The following is a 21578-nucleotide window of genomic DNA, read 5'->3' as shown; positions in this document are numbered from 1 at the left end:
CTCTGGAGTCTCTCTTCCTGTCAGCTGCCCTGTGCCCAGCGCGGAGAGTGCGAAGAGCGTGATCGTGCGCGTGGCGGCCCCCAGTGGCTGCCAGTGGTACTGCACGCGCCACCATCTACAAGTGATCTTGTCTGAGGAAAGGCGCGAGGAGCGCGATTGTTTTGTCAACTCCCTCACAAGGTGCACACTGAGCCCCAATGGGTGTCGCTATTTACAAATAAAGCTCCTATCGGCATACTGGTTTTAAAGGAAAAAAAAAATAATTAAATAAATAAGTAAATACATAATTGGAAATAATTAAAGGACGCACCATGTCCCAGAACGAGGGAGCCCCAGCGTTGCAGGATGAGGCACCAGCACAGGCTGCACAGCCTACACCACCTGTCCAAGCAGGTCCTATTCCAGCACATGCCCCAGCCGCAACACCTGGCCCGCAGACTGGCCATCATACCCATCATACCCATGCAGGAGCAGCGCCGTTGCCGCCGTTCAGTGAAGCGTCTGACCCGGCCACTGCGGCAGTGAGATGGAAGGCGTGGGTTCGCAGGCTGAATCATTATTTCAAGGGCACCAGGGAGACAGATGGCGAGGTCAAGAGGTCCCTTTTGATCCTATACGGCGGAGCAGAGATAGACGAGCTTTTTGAGACGCTCCCCAACACAGGAGGTGACGGCGACTACGAGGCCGCGGTGGCCGCGCTAAACAAACACTTTGACCCCCAGCTAAACAATGATTTCGAAAAGTTTAAATTCAAACGGGCGTGGCAAACAGGCTCCGAGTCGGTAGACATGTTCTACGCACGGCTACGCCGGCTGGCGAACACCTGCCCGTTCACAGACCCGCGTGAGGAAATTCGGGATCAAATCATTGTGGGGTGCCGTTCTAAGCTGCTCAGGAAACTAATCCTGCGCCAACCAGGGATTTCGCTCGATGAGATCCTGATCCTCGCAAGGTCGCATGAGCTGTCAGATGTGAGGGCTGAAGAGATGGAGGCGGCGCTATACACCCCGGTAGCTACCCCCGCACAAACTAAACCAGTGCAGATCAAAACGGAGAGAGTGGAAGCAATCCACCGGAAACCTGCGGCGAGTCGTCCGCATCAGGTGCCTACGACAAGGAATCTGTGCGGGTACTGTGGGGAGGCCCACTCCGCCACCGCAGCGTGTGCAGCAAAAGGGCGCACGTGCTCCAAATGCGGCAGGATGAACCACTTCGCAAAGGTATGCCGAGGCGGAAAATACAGGCCAGCAGGGTCAAGGCCGAGAAACATACAGAGGAGAGTGCATCATATGTCACTTGAAGAAGATGCCAACCCGCCACCAGACAGCCTTGCTCAAGAACGGCCTCAGTGGTACGAGGATGATGAAGACGATGAAGTCTACGTCGTCTCATACGTGGGCAGAGCATCCGCAGCATCCACGAGGAGAAGACCCCCACCGATGTGTTCAGTCAAGGTGGATGGCACGACAGTACAAGCACTCATAGACACGGGGGCATCCGTAAATGTTATGGACTCGGAGCAGTACAACCAAATGATGCCGAGGCCCGAACTGGTACCGTCCCAAGCAAGAATATACACTTATGGAGGAACGGAGCCCATGCCGCTGCGTGGAGTGATCACGACAACAATCAGACAAGGGGAATACTCCACGGTAGCTAAATTCCACATCACGGAAGGAAGGAAAGGCACGCTACTAAGCTGCCACACCGCCGAGGACCTGGGATTAGTTTTTTTCGCTAATCAGGTGCACCAATCACATGCAGAGTTCTTGATGGAGGAGTTTCCAGAACTGTTCCGAGGACTAGGGAAACTCAAGAACAAGAAGTTCAAACTACACATAGACAAGTCTGTGCGACCGACAGCCCTAAGGCACCGGCGTGTTCCGTTCAACCTGCGGCCGCAGGTGGAGGAGGAGCTGAGGAAGCTTGAAGAACTCGGTGTAATCGAGAAGGTGACCGGGCCCACACCGTGGGTCTCTCCACTCGTCGTGGCGCCCAAGCCCAAGCAACCTGGAGCGATACGTCTGTGTGTGGACATGCGTCTGCCAAATGTAGCGGTGAGGAGGGAAAGGCATATCACCCCTACCATGGATGACATCATAGCGGACCTCAACGGTGCCAAATGGTTCTCCAAACTCGATTTAAACGCAGGTTACCACCAGCTGGAGCTTGAGCCAGACAGCCGCTACATTACAACCTTCTCCACACACGTCGGGCTAAGGAGGTATAAACGACTAAGCTTCGGAGTGTCCTCGGCAGCCGAAGTATTTCAGAATGCGATCAGAGAGGTGCTATCCGGACTGAGTGGGGTCATCAACTTGAGTGATGACATCCTAGTGTACTCTGGATCGCTTGAAGAACACCACGTACACCTGAGAGCGACCCTCAAAAGGCTATCAGAACAAGGCCTGACACTCCACAAATCCAAATGTGCTTTCTACCAGGACTCGGTGGACTTCTTCGGCTACATCTTCACCCGAGAAGGCCTGAAGGTTGACCCCCGGAAGGCCGAAGCCATCCGGGCTGCCAGCACCCCGCAAAACCCCACAGAAGTCAGGAGTTTCCTCGGGATGGCAACGTATTGCGGGAGGTTCATCCCCAACCTTGCAGACCTGGCCGAGCCACTGAGGCTACTCACCCGCCATGATCAAAAGTGGGACTGGACCGTGGCGGCGAACGTGGCATTCCAAGCTATCAAGAACAGCCTCCTGGACACCACTGTGATGGCATATTTCCAGCCAAAGAGGAAGACTGAACTAGTGGTCGACGCGAGCCCGGTGGGCCTGGGAGCGGTGCTCCTTCAAGAATACGGAGCTGATGTCTGGAAACCGGTGGCGTACGCCAGCAAGGCTCTATCGGACACCGAGACCCGCTATGCACAGATCGAAAGAGAAGCCCTGGCCATCAAATGGGCGTGTCAAAATTTTCACTTGTACCTATGCGGTCAGGAATTCCGGGTGATAACGGACCACAAGCCCCTTGTGCCCCTCTTTGCAGGATCAGCGAGGCTGGCCCCTCCAAGGATCGAAAGGTGGGCCGTCCAGCTACAGGGCTATAACTTCAAAGTCATCTTCCGCCCGGGGGTCAACAACCCGGCGGACTATCTGTCAAGACACCCGGACTGCACCAAACCAGCCACTAGACTTGAGGAAAGTCAAGATGCAGACGCTTTTGTGCGCTTGATCTCAGAAAACGCGTGTCCAGAGACAATGACTCTGAAAGAAATTGGGGAAGCAACGGAAAGAGACGAAACACTATGCCGAGTCAAGCACGCACTCAGGGGAAACCAATGGGCACATTTCCTGGATGGAATACATGGGCTCAGGCCGGAAGTCAGTCATGCCCGCCAGCAGATATGGCAGATCAAAAATGAACTGAGCATCGGGGATGAAGATGTGGTTCTACGAGGGCATCTAATTGTGATACCGGAAAACCTTCATCCCAGGATTCTGTCCCTCGCTCACGTTGGGCATCAGGGAATGGCCAAAACAAAGGCCAGGCTGCGATGCCGAGTCTGGTTCCCGGCGATGGACCTCAAAGTAGAAGAGATGGTGAGGGCCTGCCACGCGTGTCTAATCACCGGTGGAGACCCCGCCCCGGCCCCCGTTATAACGGAGCCCTCCCCGACGCTGCCCTGGACCAACCTAAGCATGGACTTCGGGAGTTTCCCGGATGGTCGCCATACCCTGGTTCTAGTGGACTCTTTCTCCAAGTTCCCGGTGGTGGAGGTGATCCCCTCCACGGCTTTTCCCCATGTTAAACGGAATCTAGACAAGATCTTCGCGACCATGGGATTGCCGGTGGAAATTAAAACGGACAACGGTCCTCCCTTTCAAGGCCGAGACTTCCAAGCCTACTTGGACGCCCTCCAAATCAAGCATCGGAAAATCACCCCCTCGTGGCCGCAGGCCAATGGAGAGGTGGAGAGACTTATGAGGACCATTAATAGAGCCCTGAGGATTGCCGTGAGTCAAGGAGAAGATCCGGAATCAGCTCTAGACCGGTTCCTGGGAGCCTACCGACAAACGCCCCACAGCACAACCAAGTGTGCCCCGGCCCATTTACTGTTCAAAAGGGCCCCCAGGGACATCATCCCGTCCGCAAGCACGTGGACACCACCTGAGCGAGATGGGGATGCCATTCAGTCCAGAAGAGATGTAACTAACCAGAAGGCCAGTGCGGCCAGACGTGCGAAGTCATCAAATCTACAGGAAGGTGACACCGTAGTGGTCCATGACCGACACCCCGGATGGAAGTATAGGACCCCCTATGAACCAGACTTGTGGACCGTTGAAAGGATCAAAGGAACCATGGTGACCGTCAAGAAAGGCGAACAAAGAGTCACGCGAAATGTGTCATGCTTTAAACCAGCAAGGGGAGGAACAGATGACCAGGGCGAGGAAGAAGAGGTCGGGCCACGACAAGCCGGTCTGTCTCCAACAGCCTCGTCATCGGTGAGAGGATCTGATGATCCAATGTCGGTCGAAGACCAGAGGAGAAACCAAGATCCATTGCCGTTGCCGGGCGCATTGGCCGACATTTCCCCGACCTGCGGAGCGCAAGAAGAGGTGTCCCCGGCTGGGGACACTCAATCACCAAAGGGCCGAAGCCAAAGATACAACCTTCGGCCAAACCCTGGCCCAAGCCACAAGTTACGGGACTTTGTGTGTACCTCCCCCTGAAGACCAAGAACTGGTGATGAAGCAGACTGAAATGAAGGAGGGATGTAGAGAGCCAGGCGGGCTCTACCATACAATGTATCACCATCCATGCATCCACTTCACCCCTCAGGGCGGGCACGCCCCGAGGGTATAATAAACCCCGGTGAAGGTCGCTCGAGGTCTTCCCGGCAACCCGATCCCAGAGTGTCTTTCCAGTCATTTGACCCCAATGCCACAAGTGTCAAGGCCCTGACCCCATCACCACAACATGGTCTTTAAACTGCGAACGGGAATGAAAATCTACCACTTTATAACACAATGCGGGCTTCGATTCCTGTAGACTGTCTGTCATTTTGTTTTTCCTTCATAAAGCTTCTTCACACTTCACCTTGACCAGAGTACATTCTTAGCTTGCCCTTCTGTGTACAAGTGTACTTTTTACAAACATTTAATTGGCAAATAGACACAGTTTTTTTAATCACCGGTACCTCATATGCGACTTTACGTCAAGGAGTTCCAATGATGTAACCCTGGGCTCTCCACAAAGATTCTGAAGAATTTTCAGACGCGGGCCACAGTGTTTGTAGAACTCAGTACATATGTTTAGGAGGGACTCACGAGGCCTTCTGAACTCCTCTCGTGCTATTCTTTCGTCGAGCTCCTCCCGAGGCAGCCCCTGGCCTTCTTCCAAAAGGTGGAGGTTATCCCTAGGGGTTAAAATTAAGAAAAATGCAGTCAACCAGGCAGGCTATGCTGGTTCATTAACATCAACCATTTAAAATAACCAAGCCATATACAAACATGATCAATATGATCAGATCTAAAGCACAACCTGTATGAAAGTAGGATCTGATTTCATGGTTACCTCTACTTTTTGCCTGGTGTCAGTGTGTTTTGACTAAAGTGTGCTGGGATCCTGCTAATCAGGACCCCAGCATCTGTGCTTTATCTCCCAAAATGGCTTTAGTAATTACTTTCTTTAGTAATTACTTTTGTACCTCCACAATTGGCTACTGGTGTACCCTTATAAGTCCTTAGTATATCGGACTGAGGTAACCAGGGCATAGGTACACCAGGGGTCTCCCATGGGCTGCAGCATGTATTGTGCCACCCATGGAAGTCCAAGACAACTCTGACCACAGGCCTGCCATAACAGCCTGTGTGAGTTGGTGCTTGCACCTCTCACGACAGATATGTTTCTGTCACCACACTTAAACCTATCAGTCACCCCTAATGAAGGCTAGTCAGTACTGAGGGCAGGGTGCTTGGTTATAAGTGTAAGGGTGCCCCTGCATGAGCAGGACACCCCTACAAACCCTGGAGTCAACTCTCCAGGCTTTGTAAGTGCAATCAGCCATTTTAAGATATATAGTGGACATCAGTCATTATGAAATGATTAACTATAAAATGGGTGAACCAAACCTGGTCTTGTTTGTTAAAAAACATGTTGGAATCATATCCCGACACTAATTCCCAACACCGATTCTGGTGTTGGAGGTATGATCCCATGTACTGGGGAATACCTTGGAGGAGTCCCCTGTACTCCTAGTAACAGCCTTTCAGGATCTGCCAGCAAACTAGCGCTACCGCTACCGCTGACCACAGACACTGTTTATTCCTCCTGCTGCTAAGCCAAGCTTTAGCAGGGGTTTCCTGTCACAGGGAGGTGTGACCAACTCCCAGACAGGAATTTGTGTATTGGGCTGGGGTTTGAGCGTTTTCCAGCGCCACCAGACTGCATTGAAGTGCACATTTGGTGCCCTCCATGCATACTGTGGTTTGAGCCAGTTCAGGAACCCTTGGTTCCTGCTCTGGCACAAAACAGGACAAAGGACAGGGGAGTATCCTCTCCTCTGTGTAGTCCCTCCTCTAGGAGGGACCCCCGAGTCATTCCAACCCTCTCCTTTGGTTATTAAAGGACTTCCCTGTGGGTGTGTCCTCAGATTTGTTGTGGAACAAGACTCCCCTCTGAAACCAAGACACTCTTCGACCGCCTCGACACTTGGACTTCATTGGACTCCGACTGGAAACAACACTGCATCAAGTAAGACTCTTGCTGCTCCTGGTCCCGCTGTTCTTCAAGTCTTCTACCTCATCTGGGTCTGTGCTTCACTCAGGTTCTCCATAAGACCTGTGGGCATCAAGGACATCCACAGAAATTGCCCTTGGAGTGAAGGAGTCACTCCCCTGCATCTGCAGGCATCGCAAGGAATCTGACCAGTCTGCTGATCTTGTACTCTTACAGACTTCCAGAGGCTCAGCAACACAGGTGATGGTTCTGTGGCTCTCCAGTGGCCTGACTTGTCTTCCCTGCAATTGGGAGGACAGTGTCCTTCGTCAGAGCCACTGGGACCAAACCCCTGTGCATTGCATTGACTTCCCATTGCAACGGCTTGTTGGCTTTGTACTCCAGAGATCATCGGGCTACATGAAGCTCCAGCCTCCAGCACCTCATCCCTTGAAGATCAGCGTCAACCTATGGTTAGCTGCCAGAGTTCCTCTTGCAACTCCTGTACCTTCAATCCATGGGGCCTCTTGGAAATTTTTTTTTCTGCTTTGGTGGGCTCCCCTGATTGCACAGGACCTGCTCTGATTCTCCTGCTGTTGAGTCCCTTGGAGCTTGCTGGTTCCAACGTTGATCATTTATGTTCTCCACACCAGTTGCGGCTACCAAGGCTTGTTGGATCTCCCGCCAGACACCGAACACCTAGTTACTGGCATTCAACGTTAGACAGCTGGGTCATGGCTCTTGATCTTCTTCAGCATCGCCTGGTCCCCACAGCTGCAGCAACAATGTCATCCTCGAGTCTTCTGTACCGTCCAATAATGATGGGCACTGCTCTTCCATGCTTCCTGGTCACTCCTGAGTGGCATAGACTTTTTCCCTCTGCTTACAGGTTCTTAACTTCCAGAACCCACCCTTGAATTCCATCAGACATCTTCACTTTCCTTCCAAGTCTTCCATTGTCATCTACAAAGGTTGCTGACATCTCTACACCTTTGTGCACCTGGCTTCCATGGTGTAGGTAACCTGGTTCCCGGGACATCCATGGATGGGTGGCTATGCAACCTTCCGTCCTTCACGAGAATTCTTCTGTGTCCCCTGGGAAGGGTCGTTCTTTTGTAAAACTGAAATCGCAACTTCTCCATTGACGGCCAATTGTTTACAGCTTAACGCTAAAAAGACAGAGGTTTTGACTGTGGGCAAGCACAGCAATCTTTGGGGCGACAAATGGTGGCCGTCAGAACTAGGCCCTACCCCCACTCCGGCAGCTGAGGTGAAAAATCTGGGGGTGTGGCTTGATCCCTCCCTTAGCTTTTCCATCCATACAAAAAAAGTAGCAGCCACCTGCTTTGGGATTTTACGCGGTCTAAGGCCGATGTTGACATTTTTTGACGCCCCCACCCGACAGCTGATAATTCAGGCTGCCATACTATCTAGACTCGATTATGCGAGCTCACTTTTGCTCGGAGCTAACCTGGCGGAAATTACCAGATTGCAGCACGTTCAGAACGCGGCTGCCAGGCCTTCCTAGATTTTGCTCGGCCAAAGAAACTATTCGTAAGCTTCATTGGTTACCCCTGTTTCAGAGGATCGAATTCAAGACTTTATGTCTATCTTTTAAAATTTTGAAACAATCTTCGCCTCAGATATTGGAGCACATCATTTCTCCTTATGTTCCTCATCGGCAGTTGAGGTCCTTTGGGCAAAATTTAGCCGTTGTTCCACGTTTTAAGAGAAGCAGAGCAGGTGGTCGCTCTTTTAGAGTACTGGCACCCAAACTGTGGAACTCTCTTCCTGCCCATATCCGCGCCATGGATGACTTACTGGCATTTCGGAGAGCTGTTAAGACTTTCATCTTTCCCACTGGATCTTAGGGTTTCTTCGTTTGATTTCTTCTCTTGCCCTGTCTGAGTTGTGTCTCTTCTCCTGATACAGCGCCGGGACGCCCCTTTGCTGGGGCAGCTGCGCGCTTTAAAAATGGAAATAACATAACATAACATAACATTAGTCACGCAGCTACGTTCCTACTCTGCACAGAGCCTCTGTGGGGATCCTGGGTACTCACCTTGGGTGGTTCCTTGTGTCTCCGGCTCCTCTGGGTCTTCTGGCCTGAGTCCTGTCCTCTTTTGCAGGTCGAATTCCACTTTCTTACTATATGGTTTGGTCGCCCTTGGAGACCACTGTATTTTGTGCTACTTACCTCATTGCATTTGAAATATTGTTGTGTATTGTGTTGATAGCTCCGGATATACCAATGTGTGAGTGTTGTGTAATAAATAGAAGTATGAAACACTGTGTGGTTCTTTTTCATTTAATCTACACTACAAGATTACACTTGTAAAACAAGCTGCTTAACATTCCTTCAAGATAAGCCTAAGGCTGCTCTCCACAGCTAACAATTTTGGAGCTGTCTATGGTTATCAAAAACCACTAAAATCACCATAAGGGTTGCCTGGATTAGCGCAAGGTGCATCACTTAGATAAGTGTGCAAGATATACTAAGCCAGACTCCTACCCGTGGAAAGAAAAGAGCTGACATCCGCGCACCTAGGTGGTGCCTATATAGGGAACTGCGACATCATACCTGACGCCAACGATGTCACACGAAGCCAAATGTAGCCACCTGATGGCGTGCGCAAGGGGTACAGTTCGCACCCGGACGGATTCACATCTGCGCATCAAGAAAGGTGAGCAGACACTGCAATTGATTGGAAGTTCTGTTGAATTTGCGGGTCCATCCTGAAGCTGTCTTCTTTAAGTAACAGATCACATCTGATCCTTAGTCCCCACATTTTGTGCATGGCATACTAGGAAGAAGCGCAAACATTTAACCTGAGCACCCTCCCACTGACAGAAATTTGGCATATTATCTATTTTATGTGATAATCAGCAAGGTGAGTATTGGTTGTTCCTTAGACCGCTGGGCATGACACAGATGGTATGCTTCTCCCCTGCGTGTGATGCTGGGGTTGAGGCCTCACAGCTAGGAACGCTAGGCGTGACACAGAAGTTATGCTTAGGCCCTGGGTGTGAATCAGAGCTGGTACCTGGCACCTCAATCTTATTTTTTTGTCTAAAAGGGTTTTCTCAGTGCAACCAGTTTCTTAACACTGTTGGTATCTGAAAGAAGCAAGAGGTATTGTTCGCTTGGACCACTGGACATGACACAGATGGTAAGCTTGGCTCCTGGGTGTGATACATAGTGCGATTCAGACATTAGGGAAAATGATTTGGATTTTCCCAGCAGTTAGAGCAAAGAGAAAAAAGATTCCCAAAATAAGAGAAGCTAGGGCTCATTGGTCCCCTAAAATGTATCAAACTCGTCATGGAATCACCACTAAAACACATGCAAACTAGGTTCTCCACAAAGGCTAACAAACTTAACAAATGTTGCCACCAATGGCACACACACACTAAGGCATATGTTTCCCTAGCCAAAGGATGGAACATTCGGACACATAAGAGCACACATACCGACAAAATACGCAGGACAGAAGGAGGACAGAAGAGAGGCACTACTTGAGCTATGGGTCATCTTTGAGGAGGCCCAGACCGATAATCCTATCTCACAGACAGCAAGCAAGGCTTGCGCACCTCCCCTGCCACATGCAGGTATGGAGGTGCTCTCCCGTATGCCTGTTCTCCTCGCACCCACCAATTGAGGGAAATAAAGGGTCCCCTACGGAACAACGAACTGTTAGGTCCAGGCATAAGAGCCTAAAAGGCCCACAGGTCCAAGCAAACAGTGTGCCCTAGTCCAGTGCACAGGCTACCTGATGTTCGACACCCAGCCCATCGCATTGAGCCCATTGAACCCAGCGGCAGGAAGAACATGCACTACCACCGGTTCAGGCGGGCAAGCTAGAATGAGAGGGAGATCCATAGCTTTCCTGGACAATGATACAACTAGCGGGGTGAGGGAAAGGGCCCCAGTGTCCCGAGATCCAATGCCAAGAAAGAAGCTGTAGGGCTACCCGAGACAACAAAGTGGGAAATGTGGGAATCGATGCCCAAAGCAGAATAGGCACCCAAAAACACACCCCCCCTACTGTTCACCTTAGGCTGATCAGAGAAAGATCCAACAGTCAGTGCACTATTAAACAATGCACCATACAGTTTCCTAATAGACACTGGGCAATGAGATTGTGCCTAAAGGAAGGGTTTAGTCCCCTTATTATAAAAAAAACTGCAGTTGTACAAGGGGAAGAATACACAACAGCAGGGTCACTCTCAGTATGAGCCTTGTGGGTCCTAAAATCCCTTGCCGATAAGGTCCCCTTTGCGAACTAACAAACTCTGGTTGCTGTAAATGCTCCAGTACCCAGGGTATTGGTGCAGGGGGGGTCACCTTGAGGCTCTAGCATCACGAAACTCGGTGGAGAGATGAGGTTGACCTCCTAGCACCATGGAAACCTCTTCCTGGTGTGATGTTCCCTTGGTGGGCCTGATGGCGAGCAAAACAATGTACTGGACAAGTGCGGATGGTGCCTCCAGATGCAGGGGAGTGGTTCCTCTACCCCAAGGGAGCTGCTAGATGGTTGGCAAGTTATTGGATAGTCCTCCCATTGTTGAGGAGGTTGTGCAGCTTTTAGATGAGTCGGGTCTTTGCAATTTTTGAGGTACCAGCAGCCAGATAGGATATTGTGCCAAGTTCAGTGTAGTTCCTCAGTTTTCACGATGACGGCTCTTCTTTCTCCTTCTTCTGTTCTCTGCTAGACAAATCTGTCGGTCTGATGTTGAGGGGAACCCTAAATATTTAATTTAGGAGCATTTAGGGAAGTATAGGGCAGTATATAACCACTTTCTGTGAGGAGTGGGCATAACCCTGACAGAAAGTTCCTAGTTTCACTAAAACCAAGATGGTGAAACCCTTCTTTGACTGTCCACTTCAGGTGGCACACCTTAGCGGTCCTACTATCCTGAAAATTGGACACACTTTCTGACTATCTAATTTCTCCTGTGCTCTGGTACCAAATAGGCCCTAAGGGTAGCGGTAGGATTCCCCATGTCTGAGGGGAAGTCGTTGTTGCATATCAAAGGTAACCGAGACTTTGAAGCCTCTGGCCTTGATGTGCTAAAACACTAGCTATCCTGCTGGAGGTGTGAACACCTTCTGCCGGAGCAAGCATTGTTTCTCACCTCTGAGAGTGTAGCTCACCATTGCTGGGGGTCAGAACCTCGTCTGTGGTGGTAGGCTGGAAGATGCCAGACAGCCAGCATACTATGTGACTAGTACGGTTTCAGGGGGCCCTTCTTAGGTGCCCTCTGGGTGCATGTCATAATAAATCCGATACTGGCACCAGTACAGATTTATTAAGATGAGATATTTGATACCAAACATCAGTATTTTCAGTGAAGCCATTATATAGCTGGGTAACTAGTAATGACTAGTGCTGAGTACATGCCTATAAAATGGCTTTCTGATGACTTGCAATGTCTAGCAATGGAGCTATACATCACAGGGGCACATTTGTTTATGCAGTTGTGCCCGCCCACACATGTGATATAATGCACCATGCCTTAGGGATTTGAGGCCTGCTTTAGGGGTGACTTACATATAGGACATGCACAAGGAGTGGGCAATGTCTTGTTTTCAGAATGGCTTGCATCATTTCACGCATCATGCAATGACAGTCTGCATGCAGCTTGTGTGTGGGACCCTTTGGGTGGCATAACACATGCTGCAGCCCTTAGGGACCCTCTTTAGTACCCATACTGTGGGTTTCAGGGGTTCCATTTACTAGGGACTTACAGGGGTGTTCAAATCCTTGCCAATTGGGTTACAATTGAACATTTGCTTAGTTTTAGTGGAACGAGCACTGACACTGGCACTGGCACCAGGTTAGCAGGGACCCAGTGCACTACCAATTCACAACATCAGTACCAGTGAGCAAAATGTGGGAGTGACCATGTAAAAAAGGGCCAGTTTTCAGCAGAGAACAGAATGCCAAAGGCAATGGGTGACTGTCAAACTAATCAGGACCTTAGTTCTAAGACGTCTCTGTTTAATGAGATCAAGAAGCTTCAAAAGTCAATTACACAAAAATCTTCTCTTAACTACGACTAATGGTTCAGTAGTAGTAGTAGTAACTTTATACGGTAGCCAAGTACCATCAAAGTATACAAACATATAACATTCCAATAAATATATCAGAGTGCATATTAAAAATATCTTCCAGCACAGTTCAATATCCCTGTTTTTTGCAGCAAATAGTGGCTTATCAAGGTTCTCTCTCTTCTGTTATTATTAGCACAGAAAAACAGAAGTTATGGCACAGAAAAACAGAAGTTATGGCTATGTGCAAATAGTGCAAGACACTTTAAAACATATAAAATTATAAAATGTACCTCTCTACTAATACATAAAATACATAGAATACATACATTTGAAATAATTTAGATCAGACAATAATTGAAAAAAAGTATTAATCTAAACACTAGAAATCAAATTTAGCAATCTACTGTTTTTATACCAGACTGCCTGTAAAAATGTGCTCGTAGCAATAACAATAACAGGAGTAGTATCGCTTTTTAGAATTCTAAGAGCCAGTAAATATTTGTTCACCTTAAAATTTTTACACAAGGAAATTATCCATTTCCTGCTTGGGCCGAGGTAATGAGGGCAGAAAAATAGTACATATGACTCGTTCTCATCTCCCAGGCCACACGCTGGACAGATACTAAAACTAGAGACCTTGTGCCATTTATTAATTAGAGATCTCAAAGGTAAAGTAACAAATCTAAAGCGAATTTAAAGGCTTTTGGCTAGGGGAGAGGAAGCAAAATCTACACATTCCTCAAAATGGGAAAAAGGTTTAATATCTAAAGATCTACTCGTCAGAGGACTCTGAGCCGCGGTGAGGAGAGTGGAGAGTGGCGAGAGGAGGAGAGGAGAGGAGAGAGGAGCGTTCACCGCCACCGAGGGCACCGGGAAGCAACGAACCGCGGGGGCTGTGGCGAACTCAGCCGGTATTCCACCCCCCTTCTCGCTACCTTGTGAAGGCACAGTAGACGGCGGTAAGCAGCAGCGGCAGTGGAGCGCCGCGAGCCGCGAGGTGGCAGTGGAGCGAGCTGCAACCTGCGACCTGTGACCTGAGTCCTGGGAGGGGCCGCAAGAGAGCAGCAGTGCCGCGGAAGTGGCGAGGGGGGGGAGCCGCGAGCTGCAAGCGTTGGTACAAGCGGCAGCGACACCCACTGTTACCCCCACTGTTCCACAGCATCTACTGCATGCATCTACTGTATCCACTCCCACTCGGCCTGCAACCACCAGAGGGTCAGAGGGCAGAGGGCAAAGGGCAGAGGGTTAGAGCAAACTAGCGGTAGAGCGGTAGAGCCGCAGTGGCTCAACCTCGCTCGCGCTCCTGCTACAGCCCCCCCCCCCCGCTCCAGCAGCCGTACCCAGGAAGACCTCGTAGTCCCCAGTCTCCCCAGGAGAAGCAACAGAGAGGAAGAGGAGCAGAGCAAACCGGCGGTAGAGCGGTAGAGCCCCCAGCCTTGCCCCTGGCCGGCTCCTGCTCCTGCTTTTTGCCCCATCGCCTCTAAGTTGCGAGGTGAGCTAAAAGGAGTGAGCATCACCTTGGCCTTGGAAAATCCGGAGCGGCAGGAGCAGAACCACGGCTAAAGGACGCCGAGCGGAAGGAGACGACTGGTCTCAGAAACAACCCACGAGTGGGCTAGGTGTCACTTACTAACCAGTCTATGACTCCAACCTCAAAACACACTCAAGCCCCCCGTTCCAAGGAGGCGAGCAGGTGAGCTGGTCTCCAGGCAAGCGGGAAGGGAAGGGAAACGACAGGGATAGAGTCCCTGTGCTGTTGCCACTGCGACCAATCCAGACTAGACCAGACCAGCACAACTTGATCCAAGGCTCAGTTACACCCTTTTTTCCCTCCGGGTCAGCCGGGTAGTCATTGGGGGAGACACCGGCGACACAGCAGAAGGGACAAGCAGAACAATATGAGATCGGGAAGAGAAAGAAAAGCCCCAACAAGGCTACCATCCAAACGGAAAAGAAACTAAATGGCCACAATCCTGGAGATCACTGATAAAAATCATGCAAGCACTAATAACAAAAATGTATGCGACAACACCATCGCACGAAAAAGCAACCTGGGAGAAACCGACAACAGCACTGATGAAAGCACGGTAATAGGCAAAGCCCAAAGCTCAGAAACATTATCACAGCTAGGCAACGTGTCAGCGCAAAAACAAACACATAGGAATGAAAAAAGGAAAAATTCCCAAAAACTAATCAGCATAGAGGGTCAGCCTACAAGGAAAACAAAAAGTTACTTCCAACCAATAATTTAAACCAAATTTACTTTCTTAAAAGACCCAGGCAAAGCCATATACTCTACTAACAACCTCATTATTGGCCTACAGTCTCCACTGCGCCCCGCCGGAGCAAATTGCACGTTTCCTCAGGCACGGCCCTACACAGTTGCAAAGATACATACATCAAAGACCCCATTGGAGACTTCGGCCCATACAAGAAGCACCGTAGGGGTGGACTCGGACCGAGCACAAGTACCTAGAAGACCTGCAACAGCAGAGGATGATATCAGCCAACTTACTTTACCAACAAGGGCAGTCGACCAGGCCTTAAACTTAACGCGATCGGTGCCTGAAACGGGCATACAGAGCACACATGCCCATGAGCCCGAGGTTCCTCCAGAGCACCACACTACCAACTCCTCAAGATGCCAATCATCCCTTACTCATACCCCCATACCCAGCCAGCAGCCACAAGCTATAAATAAACAAAGTGAGCTCTAAACCACACATATTCACCAATAACACATACGTAGAAACAAACCCCCAACGGGACACCTTGTTAGCCGACACACAGGATGCAAAAAATGATCCTGAAAATCCCCTACCTAGCAAAGAATGCAGGGATCCAAACTTTTCGGATAGGGACATGACCTTCTTGGCATCTCAAGAATGGAACGACCTAGTGGCATCATACAATTCTAAGTCATCCCCAAACAGCTTCAGTAAAGAGAGCTCGCATCAGCCAATAGAGGGGAGCAGAAGTCCCACAGGATCATTTTGGGCAACTCTACTCACTACAATTCAGCTGTCGTCAACAGCCCTTCAGTACCAATCTGACAAGCTAGACCTACAGCTAACAGTCCTTCAAACCGTGGCAGAGGCTACCGTGGGGATAGAAAGAAAACTCACAGATCTCAATGGCCTCATAAAAAGAGGACAGGAGACAGTAAAACTAATACAAACAGAAAGAATAAACTGTGTCTGCTCACCAATAATTGATAAACTATCTATGCTACCCACGATGCTGGGAAATCTCTTGGGCGATTTAAAGCTAAACATCACATCACCACCTACAACAGAGGCTATGCTGAATAGATCAATCCCCAACAAAAGCCCACTAAGAACCAGCAACGACGATCAAGTAATCGTCATACAAGGGCATCAACCATGCACATTAAAAGCTTCGCTAGAAGAGCCTCCCCAGAATACCTCAATCAAAGAAAGGGGGAATTCAGTCAGTCCAGCGAACGCGCGTGCACACTGTAAACAAAAAAGAAAGAGTAGGAATCGAAAGTCGGCAGGTGCAGACTGCACGGACGAGAATCTTCAAACCACACCATGGAGCAACACGCAGCCAGGAATAGAATACATTAAATCACCATCCGTATACAAACACTCTTCGAACGCAAACACATTGACGCATAACAGGATCTTGAGCAAACTGACAGAGCCAAAGCCCAATTGTCAAATCAATAATCTACCACCCATTAACCAACCTGACCCTGAAAACAAAGGACAAAGAAAAAACTATCCTTCTACATGTAACCCCTCGGAAGCCACACTACAACCTGTTACGGAGGCTGTAATTCAGCCCCCAGAGGAGATTGGAACAGCCAACACAAACCCTATAAGTGCTGTTTCCCCCAAAATATGCGTCTGCAACAGACCCGAGCTCACTACCCACGTCACCCAAAGGAACCCTAGGGAAACAGGCACTAGAGAGATAGCTTGTGCACAGACCAAGGAACATACCAAGGGAGAGAGCACACCATATCACGTCGAAGCAACCATACTTCAATAAGTACAGGAGGAAATGCAAAGCGAGCAACTCATATACCAAGAACGTTTATCCCCTGGGGAAAAAGAGCCTGTCATAATTCTCTTTATTCCAGAATTCATATCCAGAGGACGAGTGGACACCCTAAACAGGGGTAATATCTTAAGACTCCTCAACTCCATCGATAAACTAAAAAACATCAATACAAAAGACTTGCTTGGAATTGAATTTCTCCCCGCCTCGGACCAACAAGGCCATGAAACAACAAAGACCACCTGGAAAACAATCGATATTGCAAACGCAATAATGGGGGAATCACTTCGTTTCTCAAAGTGGGGAATAAAACTCGAAGCTGGAAAAAGTCCAGCCTATCCAACCCCGCTCCTTGGGGAAAGGGCCCAAGAACGTCTTCAAACAAACAAGTCAATATTGAAAGGTGCACGTTGCCACTCGCCAGGAGCTGACAGCAACCGAACGCACTCACAACACCTCACACCACATCAATTCACAACAAACAGAATAACAATACGGCGGACAATATCCACAAGAGAGACCAATTGACACAGAGTAATAGCACCAACCTTCATTACTGCTGCCAACTGTAAAATCAAGATCTGTACCTGGAATATCAATGGCCTCTCAGACAAATTAGAGGCCCCTGAAATATTAACTTACTTAAAATCCTTCGATTTGATCTTATTACCAGAAACTTGGGAAGAACAGGAGATCTCACTACAAGACTACACAACCTTAATCCATCCGGCAACTAGAGGCTCCAACTACGGCCACTGCTCAGGAGGCCTGGCATCATTCGCCTCAATATCAACTATTGGAGCAATGGAAGAAATCGTAATAAAAATGACTCCCCCTAGTGCGGCTCAGGCACTAGCTATAACAACCACAATTAATCAGACTACCCAAACATTATTTCTCATTAACACATATATACACCCAAAGCACAGACAACCGGCGGCAAGGGAACTCGTCAGTGAATTGGCAAGAATTATGGCGGAAAGGGAAATGGATAACATACTTGTAGCTGGCGATTTAAACCTACATCTTTTCGTAAGAAACCAGTGGACGAGATGACAAAGATAATGGATCTTGCATGGGAGATCCCGAACCAAGCAACTCCCTTATCAAACAAACTCACAATACCTCAAACCAGCTATTGAGCGATCTTGAGCAGTTAAACTTGAGAGTTATTAACGGTTAATTTGCAGAGGACACCCCACCAGTTACAACATATCTGTCTTCAACCACCTCCTCTTACCACGACTTTGCTCTCGCGACCCTACCATTGTTTGGAAAGATCAGCTCATTCAAAGTAGGAGATAGTGGCCAAAGTGACCATCTGCCGCTAGAAGAGGAACTGAGCATGTCCTGCAGGAATCTGGTGGCGGAAAGAACAATCATCTGTACAGAGTACACCTCAAATTATAGGCGAATAAGGTGCAAGATAGACGGAGCTGTGGAACTATCAACTAGTGCTACATCAATCATGCACCTGACATCTAGCGCCGATAAAAGGCCACTTGATGCCTGGGGTGAATTTACAGCGGAACTCGGGGCGAAACATGCCAAAGAACAAAAGATCGTCAAAGGGAAAACATCACGGAACACAGTCGGCAACATAACAACACCAGAGATAAAAACCTTAAAAAGAGGAATAAACCAGACATTGAGACAGCTCCGTAAAGACCCAAAAAACGAAGGCCAGCAAAAGACGCTGCGCACCCTAAAAGCACAGCTAAAGAAAAAAATATGGGAAAGGAAAAGGCAGTTGAACGACAACCTCTGGGCAAAAATCCTACACGACTCTAAAGGAAAGAACAGCTCTAGATTTTGGAAACAAATTCATTCCCTCCAACGCCCAGATCATAAGGGCATCAACTCAAACATCTCAGAAGAAGTCTGGGCAAATTACCGATCAGATAATTTCAACACTGAAAGCCTGGTGGGGAGCTCGCCCAGAGGCAAAGCCCAGAAATCTAGTCTGGATCAGGCCCCTGACAAATCTGGCACAAACAACAAGGAACTGATAAACGTCCATGCAAGGAAATCATCCCCACACCACATCGGTACACTGAATGAGGAAGCAACAACAAGCCTCGCACCAATCACAAACTGAGAAAATAATACATATCCGGACATAGCAGCTAGGATCATAACATAAATTATCAAGGGCAAACGTGAGGGTGCCGCGGGCCCTAACGGGATCCCGTCAATAATATACAAACAAGATGCCCGCTTTTGGAGTAACATCATGGCACCAGTCTTCTAGGAAATAAGGGACTCAGAAATATGCCCAAAAACCTGGAGAGGCTCCATAATAAGCCCGATTTACAAAAAGGGTGAAAGGAATACCCCAAGCAGCTACCGACTAATAGCACTAGTTGACATAGAGGCAAAGTATTATGCGGCCCTCGTTCTGGAGGATTTAACATCTTGGGCAAACAAAAACCACATCATCCCAGCAACCCAGACCGGATTCCGAAGAGGTCAGGGCACAGCGACCAACATCATGGCGCTAACCCTTTTGACAGACGCAGCAAAATCCATCAAGAGCTCACTATACCTATGTTTCATTGACTATAGCGCCACATTTGATCATGTAGACAGGAGCAAACTATGGCAGAAGCTGGAAAGATGGGGCATACCAAGACCGCTCCTACAGCAGTTGATCATGCTACATACAAACACCTGGGTCAGGATCAAGTTGGGCTCCGGAACACACATCTCAAGGCAAATCAGTACCACCAAAGGCTTGAAACAAGGCTGTGTCCTAGCCCCAATGCTGTTCAACCTCTTTCTGGCTGACCTCCCGGGGGAACTAGAGAAAATCAAATCCCATGCCCCGCGATTAGGCAACATCACACTCTCAAACCTCCTATATGCCGATAACCTGGTCCTTATCAGCCGGTCCCCTATTGGTCTTCAAAACCTTCTGGATACAACCAGCATATTCTCCATAAATAACTCATTAAACATCAACTTAAACACAACAAAAGTTATGTCAATGAACTACAACAAAAAAAGGAAACTCGCTTGATTCCTGGATGGTCAGAGACTAGAACAGTTAGCAACCTATAAATCCCTAGGCGTCCTTATAGACAGCAGAGGCTCTTTCAGGCCCCAACTAGAGGCCATCCATCGGAAGGGCACGACTTTCTACCAGGCAACTAAACCCCTGAAGAAAATTCTTCCAGACCGGTCATTCGGCCCCCTTTTGCAGGTGATAAGAGCACGACTGCAACCCATGCTTACTTACGGCAGTGAATCCCTGCAAGAAAAAGACGCCACGTCATTCGACAACACCATCAGTCACGCATACAGGGCAATATTCCAACTACCCCCCCTACACTTTGCCCGCTCAAATTCGTCTTGAATTCGGGCTCCTGAAACAAACAGTGGAGAGGAGGGGGGCATATATTAAAATGTGGCGGAAAATCAGAGATGCCGACCACGGATCCCAAAAGCCCATCTTTGGGGAGAACTATCTACCAGAGGCAACTCTCCCGCAAAGAAATACCTTCAAGACTCATTAGAAATCCTGAATCTAACAAACCTCTGGGAGACATCAACAGATCTTAACATGTTCAAAAAAGTGGTAACGAAAGTAATCAAGTTGATCTCATCTATAGAGGATAAAGCCACCCTGACCAAGAGGGCCCACGATGGGCCTTGTTAAAAGACTATAGTGCCCTAAAACCACAAGAATATCTAAAAACGGGCCACATCCAATCAACAAAAAACAATTTTTTAAACATGCGCCTTGGTATTATACCTATACTACCGCACCTGGCACCTTGGAGAAGGGGAAGCACAGCAAGCAGCTGCCGTCTCTGCCTATTAGGAAAAGAGGATCTTACCCATATAATCTGCATCTGTTCAAAACTAATGGATATAAGACGATCCCTACTCCGGGCCCTATGGAACCAGAACGGCGTAACAAGCTGCAGGCAGGCTGTGATGCTGTGTTTTAACCCTGAGGAGACTCAGTTAAACTGTAGACTAACTACATTCTTTGACATAGTGGCCAGAAGGCTTACGACCCTGACACCTAGATCACACTAAGCACCAGCCAACTTAATGCTGAGCCAAGCCCCTTGGGCACCTCGCTTCCCTAACCCCTATGGTTTCGAACAAAACTCCTTGTGACTTTTACGACCTCAACAAGCAGCCGCTTGTATCTTAACTGTAATTATGATAGCATTTTATACATTTGTATGTTTTATATTGTGAGTTTTTATTAACTGTACAATAAATCTTACTTACTTAATCGTCAGTGTGCCAATTTTCTGGTTATTAATATAATTGTCTTGGATATAAACCCAGACGCTAGATTTCATAATGTTAAGATCAATTTCACTCATATTTTCCGGGTTTGTCCAAAATCTTGTTAGGCCCAGTTTAATGAGCTAATTGGAAACATGTTTAGCCCAGAATATTGACGTGGCACCCCTAATAGGGAGCACTTGCATGAAATAATCTCTAAATTCCCTTAACACAGGGGTGACCCAAAGCCAAATCCAATAAACAAGTGGTCTTAGAGCAGCTAGATCTGCAATGCTTTTGAGTCCTAAGTCAAAGAACAGGGAAAATAGAGGTGTGCTGTTGGGAACAGAAACAAGCTGTCTAACATATCTATTTTCTACGGCAGGAAGTGGGGAAACATCAGCACATCCCCATATTTCAGCTCCATATAGAGCAGCCCCTTGTGCCTTGCCACGATAAAGCTCTATAGCTGGCAAAACAGCACGAGAGCTAGTTTGTCTATGTAGTCTACTAATAGCATTTGCTCTATGCTCAAGTACTAGCATACTTTTCCTGAGCTGATCATTCCACTTCAGGCTCTCCA

General features: G+C 48.5%; 1 protein-coding gene across 1 annotated transcript in view; it reads right to left on the bottom strand.

The window, feature by feature from the left end:
* Positions 1 to 21578, bottom strand: part of UNC80 (unc-80 subunit of NALCN channel complex) — a 2761828-nt gene that overhangs the window by 700719 nt on the left and 2039531 nt on the right. The window contains exon 49 of the mRNA XM_078680564.1: positions 5150 to 5368. Coding sequence (XP_078536690.1) covers positions 5150 to 5368 — 219 coding nt within the window. The remainder of the gene's footprint in view (positions 1 to 5149; positions 5369 to 21578) is intronic.

This window comes from Lissotriton helveticus, chromosome 3_1 (assembly GCF_964261635.1).
Source record: "Lissotriton helveticus chromosome 3_1, aLisHel1.1, whole genome shotgun sequence".
NCBI classification, from domain to species: Eukaryota; Metazoa; Chordata; class Amphibia; order Caudata; family Salamandridae; genus Lissotriton; species Lissotriton helveticus.
Note: the sequence above shows the minus strand (reverse complement) of the source record. Positions and strands in the feature narration are given on the sequence as shown.